The sequence below is a fragment of the Sorex fumeus genome, unplaced genomic scaffold, assembly GCF_029834395.1.
Source record: "Sorex fumeus unplaced genomic scaffold, SorFum_2.1 ptg000044l, whole genome shotgun sequence".
NCBI classification, from domain to species: Eukaryota; Metazoa; Chordata; class Mammalia; order Eulipotyphla; family Soricidae; genus Sorex; species Sorex fumeus.
In genome coordinates, this window is record NW_026606101.1 from 32,136,130 (window position 1) to 32,149,834 (window position 13,705).

Sequence of the window (13,705 nt, forward strand, 5' to 3'; positions counted from 1 at the left end):
CTGAACGCAGGCGGTGAGAAAGAGCCATCCAGTGAGCCCGTGAACACACAAACCTTCGGCGTGGTAAGATTTTACAGTGCTGGACAGCTACCTGCAAAAGAATAAACTCAGACCTCTTTCTAACTCCAGGCACAAAATTCAAATAAAAGTAGATTAAAGACTTAAATATCAGACCTGAATCCATAAGACACATGGAGGAAAATAGAGGCAGAACCCTTCATGACATTCAAGCTAAAGGCATCTTTAAGGATGAAATACCGCTGACCAAGCAAGTGGAAACAAAGATGAACAATGGGACTACATTAAACTAAGAAGCTTCTGCACCTCAAAAGTAACAGTGACCAAAATACAGAGAGTCCACGGAATGAGAAAAATATTTACCCAATACCTATCAGATAATAGGTTAATATCCAGGATATTCAAGACATAAGTAGAATTGTACAAGAAAATAAACCTCCAACCCCATCAAAATATGGGGAGAAGAAATGAACAGAAGCTTCCTCAAAAAAGAAATAAAAATGGCCAAAAGGCACATGAAAAAATACCCTAAATTGCTAATCATCAGGAAGATGCATATCAAAACAACAATGAGATATTATCTCACATCACAGAGATTAGCATACATCAAAAAGAACAAGAACAGTGCTGGCACTGAATGTGGGGAGAAAGGGACTCTCTTTCATTGTTAATAGTAATGCCGACTGGTCCAGCATTTTTGGAGAACAATATGGACATCTCTCAAAAAACTAGAAATTGAGCTTCCATATGACCCAGTAATACCACTTCTGGTAATATACCCTGAGGATGCAAAAAAGCACAGTAGAAATGATATCTGCAGATGTATGTTTATTGCAGCACTGTTCCCAATAGCCAGAAACTGGAAACAATCCAAGTGCCCAAGAACAGATGACTGGTCAAAGAAAATTTGGTACATCTGCACTGTCCTGCACTATCCTCCCATTGTTCTTCGATTTGCTCAAGTGGGCCCAGTAATGTCTCCATTGTAAGACTTGTTGTTACTGTGTTTGGCATATTGAATATGTCACAGGGAGCTTGCCAGGCTTTGCCATGTGGGTGAGACACTCTCGGTAGCTTGCCGGGCTCTCCGAGAGAAGCAGAGGAATTAAACATGGCTCAGCCGGGCCAGCTGCATGCAAGGCAAACGCCATGCCGCTGTGCTATCACTCCATCCCTTGGTACATCTACACAATGGAATACTATGCAGCTGTTATACAAGATGAAGTCATGAAATTTGCTTATGAGTGAATGGACATGGACAGTACCATGCTAAGTGAAATGAGTCAGAAAAATAGGGACAGACATAGAATGACACCACTCATTTGTGGAATGTAAAATAATACAATATGAGACTAACACCCAAGGACAGTAGAGACAAGGGCCAGGAGGATTGCTCCATTGCTTGGATGCCTCCCTCATGTACTGGGGGAGAAGGCAGTTGGGATGAAGAAGGGACCAACAAGTCAATGATGGTTAGAGAGATCACTCAGCATGGGAGATACATGCTGAAAGTAGATTAAGGACCAAAAATTATGGCCTTTCAGTATCTGTATTGCAAACCATGATTCCCCAAAGCAGATAGAGTAAGAAGGAAGGTGCCAGACACAGAGGTAGGGGGTGGGATGGGGAGGGAATGCTATTATAAAAATTCCCTTGCGACAACAATGCAACATCTTACACATTCTTAAACGTGTCCCTCCTAGAGTCAGATTGGTAGGTAGAAGACAAAGAGGGGTGGGGGTGGGGTGAGGAAATTGGTGGAGGGAAGTGGGCACTGGTAAAGGGATTGGTGTTTAAACAATTGGTGCCTGAAACGCAAGCATGTATAATTTTGTAATTTCACAGTGGTTAATAAAAATTTAAAGGATTAGTATTCAAGAACTTAAATTAACTAAAATTATACATATAATTTAGATCAATATCAATATGAATAAATTTTTATGGTATGATGTCTAATATATTGTTAAATGGATATGAGAAGATTAGGAAATAGTAATTAAAGTATTATCTGTCTTGCAGAAAAAAATTCCACATAGTTATAGGAAAATTATTAGAATAATGATAGTAGAAATAACAATGATATTTATATCATTTCTTTGTAATAAACGATAATGGAGTTTCAGATCTATAACTCAGGGTTTTAAAAATTATTTTACCCTCATAATAACTCTATTAATTCATTTATTATTTATTAGTTTAGCACTCAAATGATTATTCTTGTCCCATCCACTGTGCTAAGTGTTAGTGCAATAGCTGTGAGACAGACATATTACCCAGGGTTTATGATCTAAGTCTTATCATTGTCCTAAGTCTAATGAAAATTTGGGAGCTTACCTCACATATTACAAGTCTTCTGGGCCAATATCTGGTTAAATTAAACAGGCTTTTAAGACTAAAGCTACTTGGTCTATTCTGATAGATATAGCACAGAAATCACACTTTTCCCACAGTGCAGAATTAGGCCTTTCTCTATGTAGTAAGCATTTCCTGCAGCATTTCACACAGTCTTCCTAAACATCTTCCCTTCATCAGATGTTGTCTGAGACTCAGAAAGCTAAGAGACACATTGGGTGGGAGTCAGAGTCATCCTGACATTTGAGCTTTATTCTTCATGTAATACAGTACCCAGGTTCCTTGTCATAATCTACTGGACCCAGGGGCATAGGTCACGCAAAAAATGCATGGTTTTCATGCTCTTCATGTGTGAGGCCACATCTTGAATCCCTCATGTGGCACTGCATGACTTCCTGGTCCTATCAGATGTTACCCTGGTGGCCTCTGAGTATCACCTCTGTGTGGCCCTGGTGGTTCCTGAGCACTGCCAGTATATGCCTGATGTTCAAACAACACTTACTGCAGGACCTGACCATCTGGCAATCAGTCCTGGCACTGCCAAACCAAACAGTATATCACTGGGAGTGATCCAGCTTCCTGAACACTGCTGGGGAGTTCCGAACCCACCAAAATAAATAATAATTATCATTTTTAAGTACTTGTGGCCCATTTTAGTTTCTTTAAGCTCAAAACATTTTATTTATATAAAGACAAAGTTTTATAGCATGAACTGTTTTGTTTGTCAATCAGAGGTCTTTTCCATCATAACCAATGCTACTGTAGAAATATACCTAACAATTTACTCCTATATTATATTACTAGGGAAACAATTGAAGAGTGCCGCCAAAGATTAATAAATTCTCATGCATTTAAATGGAAAGAGGTTTGTCAAGCAGCTATCAAATAAGCAAGTGACAGAGGACTCAGACTTAGGTCTTTGCAACTGAAAGTCTAGCTCTGTTCTTTACTGAATGGAAACAAAGATGGTCTCTAGAAAGAAGGAATTTAGACAGCTTTGACTTCATGCTTTCAGAACAGTTTCTTTTTCTAGTGATAATAAATTTCTTTTGTAATCAAAATGCTTTCATTAAAATAATAGCAACCCTAAAACATTATTCTAACTTAAAACAATACTAGGAAAAATAAAATGATTTATACATTTGTGTTGTAATTAGAATGTTGTATAAAGAGATGAACAGGAAAAGAAATAAAGTAAAAAAAATGGAAACAGTCTAACAATATTTGTATAACTGTAAAGGGCTTTCCCTTCTATTTAACATATTTTCTATGAAATTCTTGTTATTCTTGTAATAAAATGCATTTATTAAAGTAGAAAAGGACATAATATTTTGTTCATAAAATATTTGAAATGTAAAAATTAGAGAAATGTTATCCTAAAATGATAAATTTAGTTCTATATTTCTTTGTGCAGGTGAATATATCACCTAAAATAAAAATAAAAATAAAAAATTTAACTTTTAACTTTATTAGGAACTTGAGATTATAAACTTTGAAAGACATACAGGGATATGGAAGTTGGTAAAAGGGTGCTAACAAAAATTTTGTTCCTATAGGCGCAGAGGGGGGCAGGAAATTAAGACAGGTAAGGAATCACTATGACAATGATAGTTGGAAGTGGTCACTATGGACAAGAACTTAGTCCTGAAAGGAGGTAAAGGGATATACATGAATGTTTTTCAGACCTGTATTGCAAACCATAATGCCCAAAGTGGGAAGGGAGGAGGAGGAAGGGGGGAGAGAGAAAAGGGGGATGTCTGTCATAGAAGCAGACTGGGGGTAGGAGAGGGAAACTGGGGATATTGGTGGGAAATGTGTTGGAACATTGTATGACTGAATCCCAAGTCATGAACAACTTTGTAACTGTGTATCTCATGGTGATTCAATTAAAAAGTTTTTTTTCCTTCCCTGAAAACCACCCACTTAGCTAGAAGAATTTGTCCAGAATTTTTGCTGTATTTCTGCCCTGGCATCTCCATTTCAGTAAATTATGATAACTCCCCTAGGTCTGGATTAACATGGTAGAAGGCATAATACTAAGATGTATTGCTCAATTCCTTTGACACACTGTTTGTCTGTGGTTATTTCAGAAATAATTATTTTGATTATAGTTACTCAAGTTTTTACTTTCTTTAAAACTCACATTTTGGGCTTTATATGATCCTTCTTTGGCCAAGGACTCATACAATTGGACAGCTGCTGTTATGTTTTGCACGCCAAAATTTCCAAACAGCAAAGCATCAGCCATTTTCTCCATTGCTTTCAAGTTTCCCATGTCAGCTGCTTTGGCAAAGAACATGTAGGCTCTGTTTCAAGAATGGGAAGTCAGAAATTGTATTATCAAAAATAAAATATGTTGTTCTTCTTCATACTACTGCTTAATATTTTTACTTTAAACTATTCTACAAGGAGGATACAAATGTTATTACTTTTAACAGTACTTGATCACTTGATCACTTGACATCCCCGTTACTCATCGATTTGCTTGAGCGGGCACCAGTAAGTAATGTTTCCATTCGTCCCTGTCATGTGCTAGTGTAGCCCAGTGGCATCTGCTCATTCTAGGAACACGAAGAGCCTCAAACCGATCATTCAGGGTCTTGACGAAGAAGTCTGACCATCTCGTAGGCGGGCAGACACGCGATCTTTTGATGTCCCCTGGAGTCCAGTCGGTAATGTACAGTACAGTCTAGCTAAAATTCACTACACCTCTAGGCAAGTAATTAATTTTTTCTTCAAGTCTGTCTAAAATAATTCTAAAAAGAAGTAAAGCTACTATAAAGGAAATATTTGTAGGATACATCATGCTTTAAGCTAATTACCAAGTGGAAAACTGAGGCACTTGTCCTAAAATAGTGAACTCTTTCCTGGCAAAAAAAAAAATATTTGTTTTTTATAAAATTAACTCTGACATATATGTAGAACAAAACACCCCAAAGAAACAAAAATATTCAAATATGGAATGTCACATCTAGGAAGTTACATGAGAACATTGGTTCCTTTATATTCTGAAATAATTTTCTAAAACAGAATTTATTCTTCACCATGGCTAAACCAGACTATAGAAAAATAGCCAAATTTAAAAAAAAACAACCAAACAACCCATTATTATTAGGACTCTAGATTCTGTTACCTGGGCTCAAATCCTGGCTTTATACTTGTTAGTTTGAGAACTCAGTATGAAAATTACAGTCAATTTAATCTCATCAAAGGAATGAGAATAATAAAGCATCTATTTCATAGAATGCTGGGAAAGTTCAATAAGATAATCCAGGTGGAGCATTTGGCATAGTGCCTGTTATAGAGTGAGCACTAAATAAATATAGCTATTATTACTAGAACAATTGATAATATTCTGAAGCTTTCTAGTATTGTAGCTGTGAATAAATGCCATCCAATTTTATGATTTCAAATATAGATGTCATAGGAGCTGGTAATATAGTATAGTAGATACAGTGCTTGCTTTGCTCACAAGCTGACCCTGGTTAGATCCCATGAACAGGTTCAACCGAATCCGGAATGAGTGACATCCCTCCCATCTCCCCCTGTTTCCAGCAACTTGGCAGTCAGGCCCACAAGCCACCTCTGGCTGGGGCCATATAATCTCATCAATGGCCATAATCCAGAGAGTAAATAAATCTCTTGGAAGAGAGCAGAGAATGATAGGCATAGCCATCTCTTCAGACCCAGTGCCAGGTTGTTTCATTTAGGGCAACCCGGAGGGCCCTCACTGCCCCAAAGAAGCAAGCCCCAGCAGCCAAAAACCTCCAGAACTCAACCGCCGCCATGCTCACAGCTACTTTCCACAAGCTTGGGTCGAGCCTCACCCATGAGTGAACCTATTCCTGGACTGTGCAGCTGCATTTGCGGCCACACATTTCATACTTTATACCACTAATATTCCAAGAGTAGTGCACCACATTTGATGGGGTTAAGGGCTTAATGGCTCCTGGGTGAAATACAACAATCTTCATACAATTTCCTCTAAGAAACCTTTTTTTGGATCATTTTTAGCATATTATTCATAACAAATAATACAAAATAAATTATTTTGTTCTGCTTTGGGGTTGGGGTTTGGGATGGAAAAATTCTAAATATGGTGGTGGGAAGGTGTAACGGTGGTGGGGTTGGTGTTAGAATATTAAATGTAATCAAATATTGTGAACTATTTTAAAGGTAAAGGTAAAGGCCCTCCCGTTGATCATCGATTTGCTCGAGCGGGCCCAGTAACGTCTCCATTGGAGACTTTGTTGTTACTGTGTTTGGCATATTGAATACGTCACGGGGAGCTTGCCAGGCTCTGCTGCGCGGGCGAGATACTCTCGGTAGCTTGCTGGGCTCTCCAAAAGGGGCAGAGGAATCGAACTCAGGTCGGCCATGTTGGCTGCGTGCAAGGCAAATGCCCTACCGCTGTGCTATCGCTCCAGTGAACTATTTTATAAAAATTAAATTAAAAACTTAGATCCCCTGGACACCCTTTGGGTCCCAAACACCACCAAGAGTGACATCTGAGCACAGAGTCAGGAGTAAAACCTGAGCACCACTAGATATAATCCCCACTCCCCTGCACACAAAAAAAACAAATTATAGATAATAACAGTTTTACACTGAGTTTTTTTAGTTCTGTTCAGAAGTTATCTGGAGACCTGATATATATATATATGTATATATATATATACATATATATATATATATATAACAAAAAGTGATGTGGAGACTTGCAAGTTCACATGGATATTTTGGGATTTATTTTTACTATTTTTAGAAGCAGTAAAATCAGAAAGTATTAACCTCAACTTGTGACCTTGACTCAAATTCAATAAAAAAAAAACACAGTCTACCATTACTATCTACTCAAAAGAGTCAGGAGACACAGTTTTGTGTAGTGACTATAAATTCTGATGATGAAACAAATACTCGGCCAGGAGAGAAAAAGACAAATGAAGCCACAATCTAAGTGGCATCCAGGTAGACATCGGTGTTTGGAATGGCAAATAAGAGTAGACTTCATTAAGATGAAGAGAATTCAGGGCATAAAGCAAGAAATTCGTCAAAGCAAGAAAACATTTGGGGGTACGTCTCAATGGTCAATGAATGCACATTTCTGGCATTTGGGGTCTAGGAATGTAATCAGAGTGCAGACTCTCAGAAGTCCTTTAAGCATTCTGCTTATTGCAACCACCACACAGCCTGATAAACAAGAAGGGCACCAATGTAAACCAGGCCATGGAAATATGACATGGGTTTCAGAGTTGAGCAGTACACCAAGTTGTTGGTCCTACAAGGTAGCAGTAGATTGCAAAACAAATAATTCTAGGTGTCTTTTATTCTTAGGGACACTACATGTCAGGTGCCCCATTAGAGTGTTTAAGGTGATAGAAGAACTGTCAGAAACAGTACACAGGACCAAGACAAATTGTTGGTAAACTAGAGAGGATTAAAAGCTGAACTGCAATTCCAAGGGGGAATACAGGACAATGGGTAAGATTTTATTTAACATGAAAGCTGAAATTTGTTAATGGTCTCTCAAGAGTCTGGCAATGAGGCTGGGGAGGTAATTCAGTAGTCAGGGATGTATGCCTTGTGGGTACTGGGGCCAAAGCTCAATCTTTCACACACAGGATTCTCTGAACACCACAAGGTATATATAGGCTGAAAGGCCCCCAAGCACTACCAGGAATGTCTCTAGTGACCCCAACTACTGGTACTGGAGCTGAGCAGCACTGCATCACTGGGCCTGAGTATTGAACTGCTCTGCCTGAGTATGTCAGGAGTGGCCCCACCATCCCCTAAATACTTTTTCTGAAAAAGCATTCAAGGATGTCAAAGTAGGATCTCAGGGAGGGGGAGGCAAAATGCATCTCTAGGACAACCAGAAACTTGATGTGGAGCCAATTTTTGCTGTTGAAATTGTTCAATGAATGATATAACTCTGATATCATCAAGACATCTTGGCCTCTTCAGAAAAGTGTGTGTTTCTACAATATATACTTACTTGATAGCTATATCAGTTTTTCTTTTCTAATTTGCTACATTGCATTATAACAGAGTTTACCTGTGCATCATTGAAAACCAGCATATGGTTATACTACATTAAATGTAGCACTGAGAGTCAAATACTACTCTTCATCAGACATTTGTCACTTTAACCCCCAATTTACCCACTTCCTTTTACTATCACTTTTGGTAACACCTTATTGCACTCATGAAGTCCAAAAATTTATTTCTGCATTATTTAGTTCATTCTTCAGGGACTTGTTGCTGTGTCTCTGGACCAGGGCTGTTGGCGTGCTAAAATGGTGCCCAGAGACAAATTGTGGGTGTGACAGCCAGTCTGCTGGGCAAGCAGGAACCTGGGGAGGGACAGCCAGGGTCCTCTGCCACCATGCGGCCTGGAGATTCAGTCTTGGAATCCACATACATGGCTTTGATTCTGGAAGTTCTTGGTCACCAGGATTCCATCTGGAGTAGGCGGAGAGACTGCACCTGCTCCATCTGGGGTGCCCTGGTGAAATTGACCCAGTGTGGGGCCTGGAGAGATCTCCCGCACTGTGGTGTCTTCTGGGACTCACTACTGTGTCTCTGAACCAGAGCTGATGTTGTGCTAAGATCCACATTACAAAATTTTCAGCAGATTGTATCTTGGTAAGGTCCATCCTGAGATGGTGGAGTCAGGCCCAGGGATATGGTGGCGATTTTGGATTGTGTAAGCAAGTGGCAGCTGGGGGCTCTGCTTGGGTGGGTTACTAGGCCAACCCACCCCCCTCCAATTTACCCGAGTCTTTTCAGCCATGTGTGGGTCCAAGATTGTGGCTTTTGATCTCTTTTGAGATTTATCGATGGGTCTCTGAAATAAGGCTAATAAATTAGCTTATTTATTGGTTAGGCATGTGGATGTGGCTCCCACATACCTAACTTTTGGCCATTTAATTTCTTGGTAAACTTGGTCTCAAATTGTTGGGGTCTTGCCATAGGCACAGTGGCAATTTTGGGGTATTAGGAAGGTACCATCAGGCTACTGATGCACTTACCCCGCAGGTATAGGTTGACCCGCTGGTGGCACCATACCTTTAAACTTAATAGGGCTACACTGAATTTGTTGATTGATTTGGGTTATTGAGCTTATTGTTAATTTTTATGACACATGAGCTCAAATATATTTTTATCTCCTTGAGTTTTCTATTTTTTTCAACAGGTCTTACAATTTTAATTTTTTTGCATGACAGCCCTTTACTTTTGTGCTGTTTGTTTTTGGGTCACATCCAGTGTTGTTCAGGGCTTGTTCCCAGCTCTGTGCTCAGGGATCACTTCTCATGGGGCTTACGAGATCATATGTGGTACCAGGACTCAAACCTGGGTCAGTCACGTGCAAAACAAACATCCTGCTAGCTGTACTATCATTCTGACCTTGGCCTTTCACTTTTTTGTGTGCATGTGTGATTAAAAGCTTTCATTTTTTCCCTTTTTCCCTTTATAAAATTGAATCACTGTGAACTACAAAGTTACAAAGATATTTATGACTGAGTTTCTGGCTTACACTGTTCCAACTCTAATCCCTTCATCAGTGCCCACTATCCTCCTCCAGTGTCGCCAGTTTCCTCTATACCCCCAAGCCTGCTTCTGTGGCAGGCACTTTTCCCTTCCCCCATTATCCTACTGTTCCTTTCTCGAACTTACCTCTTACTCCCACCATTGGTAAGCTTCCAACTGAAGACCAATCTCTTCGCTCTTTGTTTCTATGTCATTGGCCATTTGATATTCCCCTATGAAGTTTCTTGATATCCCGCAGATGAGAGAGATCATCCTAAGCCAGTTTCTCTCACTCTGACTAATTTTACTCAATAATAATCTGCAGATTCATCCATGTTGTATAAATTTTCCCATATTTTGGCTATTGTACACAATGCTACAATGAACATAGGAATATTGATATCTTTTATGCATTTTGGGCCCTTGGGTTATAATCCCAGGAGTGAAATTGCTAGATAATATGGATGCTTAATTCCTAGCTTTTGAAGACTGCCCACATTGTCTTTCATATTGGATGGACTAATATACATTCCAACAAGCAGTGAATGAGAGTCCCATTTCCATCACACCCTTTCCAGCACTGGTTGGTATTCTTCATGATGAGTCTCTGCAGTGTGAGGTGATATCTTATTGTTGCTCTGATTTGCCTTTCCCTGAGGATTAGTGATGTAGAGCATATTTTCATATGATTTTTGAACATTTGTATTTATTCTTTAATAATGTTGCTGTGCATCACTTCTTTCCATTTTTGGATAGGGTTGGATGTTTTTCCCCCCAATGGAAACACAAAGGAGTACTTATTTATTTTCTTTTTTTGTCACACCTGGTGATGCTCAAGGGTTACTCCTTCCTCTGCACTCAGGAATTACTTCTGGCAGTGCTTGGGGGACCATATGCGATGTCAGGGATTGAACCCAGGTTGACTGCATGCAAGGCAAGTGTCATATCTATTGTACCATCACTCTGGCCTGGGTTGGACATTTTTATTATAGAGTTTACAGTGCTACATATATCTTGGATATTAGCCTTTAAAAAATTGGGATGAGTAGTGGGCAAATAATTTACTCCAGTCTTTGAACTGTCTTTGTATTCTGGTCATCGCTTCCATTGAGGTGCAGAAGCATCTTAGTTTAATATAGTCCCATTTGTTTATTTTTGCTTCTACTTGTTTAGTAAGTAGCATATCAGATTACAATAGTAGATATAGAGTAGACTTTCAACAAGATCCAAACCTACTCATGATTAAAAAACTCTTAATAAAAGGGAATTGAAGGAACCTTCCTCAACATAGTCAAATACATTTGCCACAAGCCCATAGTAAACATTTTACTCAATGAGCAAAAACTCAAATCCTTCCCCTTATGATCAGGGCTCAAGGTTGCTCATTCACCACTTCTATTTAATATAGCATTGAAAGTATTTGCCATAGAAACCAGGCAAGTGAAAGATATCAAGGACATCAGATGGGAAGGGAAGAAGTTAAAATATCACAACATTCACATCACTATTAGCAGGTGACATGATATTATATCTAGAAAACCCTAAATAATATAAAAAATGGCTCCTAGATTTGTACAGTAAAGTGACAGAATGCAAAATTAACATGCATACGTCCATGGCTTTCCTATATGTAAATAATGAAATAGAAGAGATGGATATTTCAAAAATTCTATTCACAACTTACTGATTACCTAGGAATTTACTTAACTAAAGAGGAAAAAGACCTATAAAAAGAAAATGATAAAATACTGCTTTAAGAAAGAAAAGATACAAGGAAAAGGGAAACACATTCCCTGCTCATAGACTGGGAGAATAAACATTGTTAAAATGGCAATACTCCCCAAGGAATTATACAGATTCAATGCAGTCCTTATAAAGATACCCATGACATTCTTCAAAGTAATAAGTAAAGCACTCCTGGAATTTATATGGAACAATAAGCCCCCACTAATATCTAAAGAAATCATTGGGAAAAAAAAGATGGGAGGCATCACTTTCCCCATCACCAAACCATAAAGTGGCAGTAATTAAAAGTGGCATGGTACTGGAACAAGGACAGATCATCAGATGAATGGAATAGAATAGAAACCCAAAGATAGGCTCTCAGGCATATGATAAGTTAACCTTTGATAAAGAAGAAAAATACATGAAGTGGATCAAGAGAAAGTCTCTTCAACAAGGAGTGATGGGAAACTGGTCAGTCAAATGCGACAAAATGAACTGTCCTCTTTCTAGTGCCATGCACAAGACCTAGATATCAGACCTAAATCCATAACTTATCACTGTATCACTGCCATCCTGTTGTTCATCAATTTCCTTGAGCAGGCACCAGTAACGTCTCCTTTGTTCTAGCCCTGAGATTTTAGAAAGTGCCACATTTGAGGCCCTTTCAGGGTCAGGAGAATGAGACCCATCATTGTTACTGGCTTTTGGCATATTGAATACGCCACGAGGAGTTTGCCGGACTCTGCCGTGTGGGCAGGATACTTTTGGTAGCCTGCCAGGTTCTCCAGAGTAAGAACTAGATAATAAGATGTCTATGGATTCCTCTGCCAAGCCTCACGCATGAAGGAACCGGCAGAGGAATCCATAACTTAAATAAGGAAAATATAGGCAGAACTCTCCATGGTACAGAAGCTAGAGGCCTTTCACTTTTTAAGTTAAATTATTGCAAGTTATGTAATTTTTTCATACAAATATATGGGACATTGATTGCCTGGTTTTTCTTTCTGCTAGTTGATTATTGACACATATAAATACATTGTATATTGATTTTGCAACCTGTCATGTTACAATAATATTTTTTTATCATTTCTTAAAGTTCTCATTTGTATCTTTGGGATTTCTCTATGTATATTATTATATCATATGCTGGAGTGATAGCACAGCGATAGCGTGTTTGCCTTGTGTGCAGCCAGCCCAGCTGAGCCGGGTACAATTTCTCTGCCCTCTTTCAGAGCCTGGCAAGCTATCGAGAGTATCTCGCCTGCACGGCAAAGCCTGGCAAGCTACCTGTGACATATCTGATATGCCAAACACAGTAACAAAAAGTCTCAAAATGGAGATGTTACTGGGCCCGTAATGGGAGGACAGTGACAGTGACAGTGATGCAAAAAGTGATAATTTTATTTCTTCCTTACCAATTTTAATTCTTTATAAATCTTTGCTTAATTACTCTTGTTAGGACTTACAATACTATACATAGCATCTGTATTTACAACAGCATTGACTTGTTAAACCATTTCTCCTTCAAATATAAGATGATCCTGAATCTATGAATGAATAAATAGGCCCAGGGTTAGAGGTGGATGATCCAATGCTACTAATTACTCCTCTCTCAGATATAAGACTTAATAGAATAGGTGAGGTTGGGCCCACAAGATAGCACAGTAGGAAAGGTGCTTGCCTTGCATGTGACTGACATGGGCTCATTCTCTGGCACCCATATAGTCCACTTAGTCTAGCAGGAGTGATCCCTGAGCTCAAAGCCAAGAGTAAACCCTGATCACTGCTGGGTGTGGCCCCCAAACAAAACAAAGCAAAATGATTGGTGAGGCAAGAATAGGGTAAGATTGAAGAACAAATGGCAGTGAAACTATTTCTCTTTGGCTAGAAAAATAGTGTGCATCTTTATCTTTCCATACCAGAACATCTAGGTGGGTCTAGATACATATCTGGATTAAGGGGAGAACATTTAATTATGAAAACAATTATTTTTCATCTAGTTTTACCACTAAACACTGGCAAGTTTAGTTATGAGCAAATTTAATTTGAATATCCCACTGCTGCCAAATCAGAAGGTTCA

At 38.9% G+C, this 13,705-nt stretch overlaps 1 protein-coding gene across 1 annotated transcript in view; it reads right to left on the reverse strand.

The window, feature by feature from the left end:
• Positions 1–13,705, reverse strand: part of SEL1L2 (SEL1L2 adaptor subunit of SYVN1 ubiquitin ligase) — a 174,827-nt gene that overhangs the window by 98,924 nt on the left and 62,198 nt on the right. Inside the window, exon 4 of the mRNA XM_056121630.1 lies at positions 4,514–4,676. Coding sequence (XP_055977605.1) covers positions 4,514–4,676 — 163 coding nt within the window. The remainder of the gene's footprint in view (positions 1–4,513; positions 4,677–13,705) is intronic.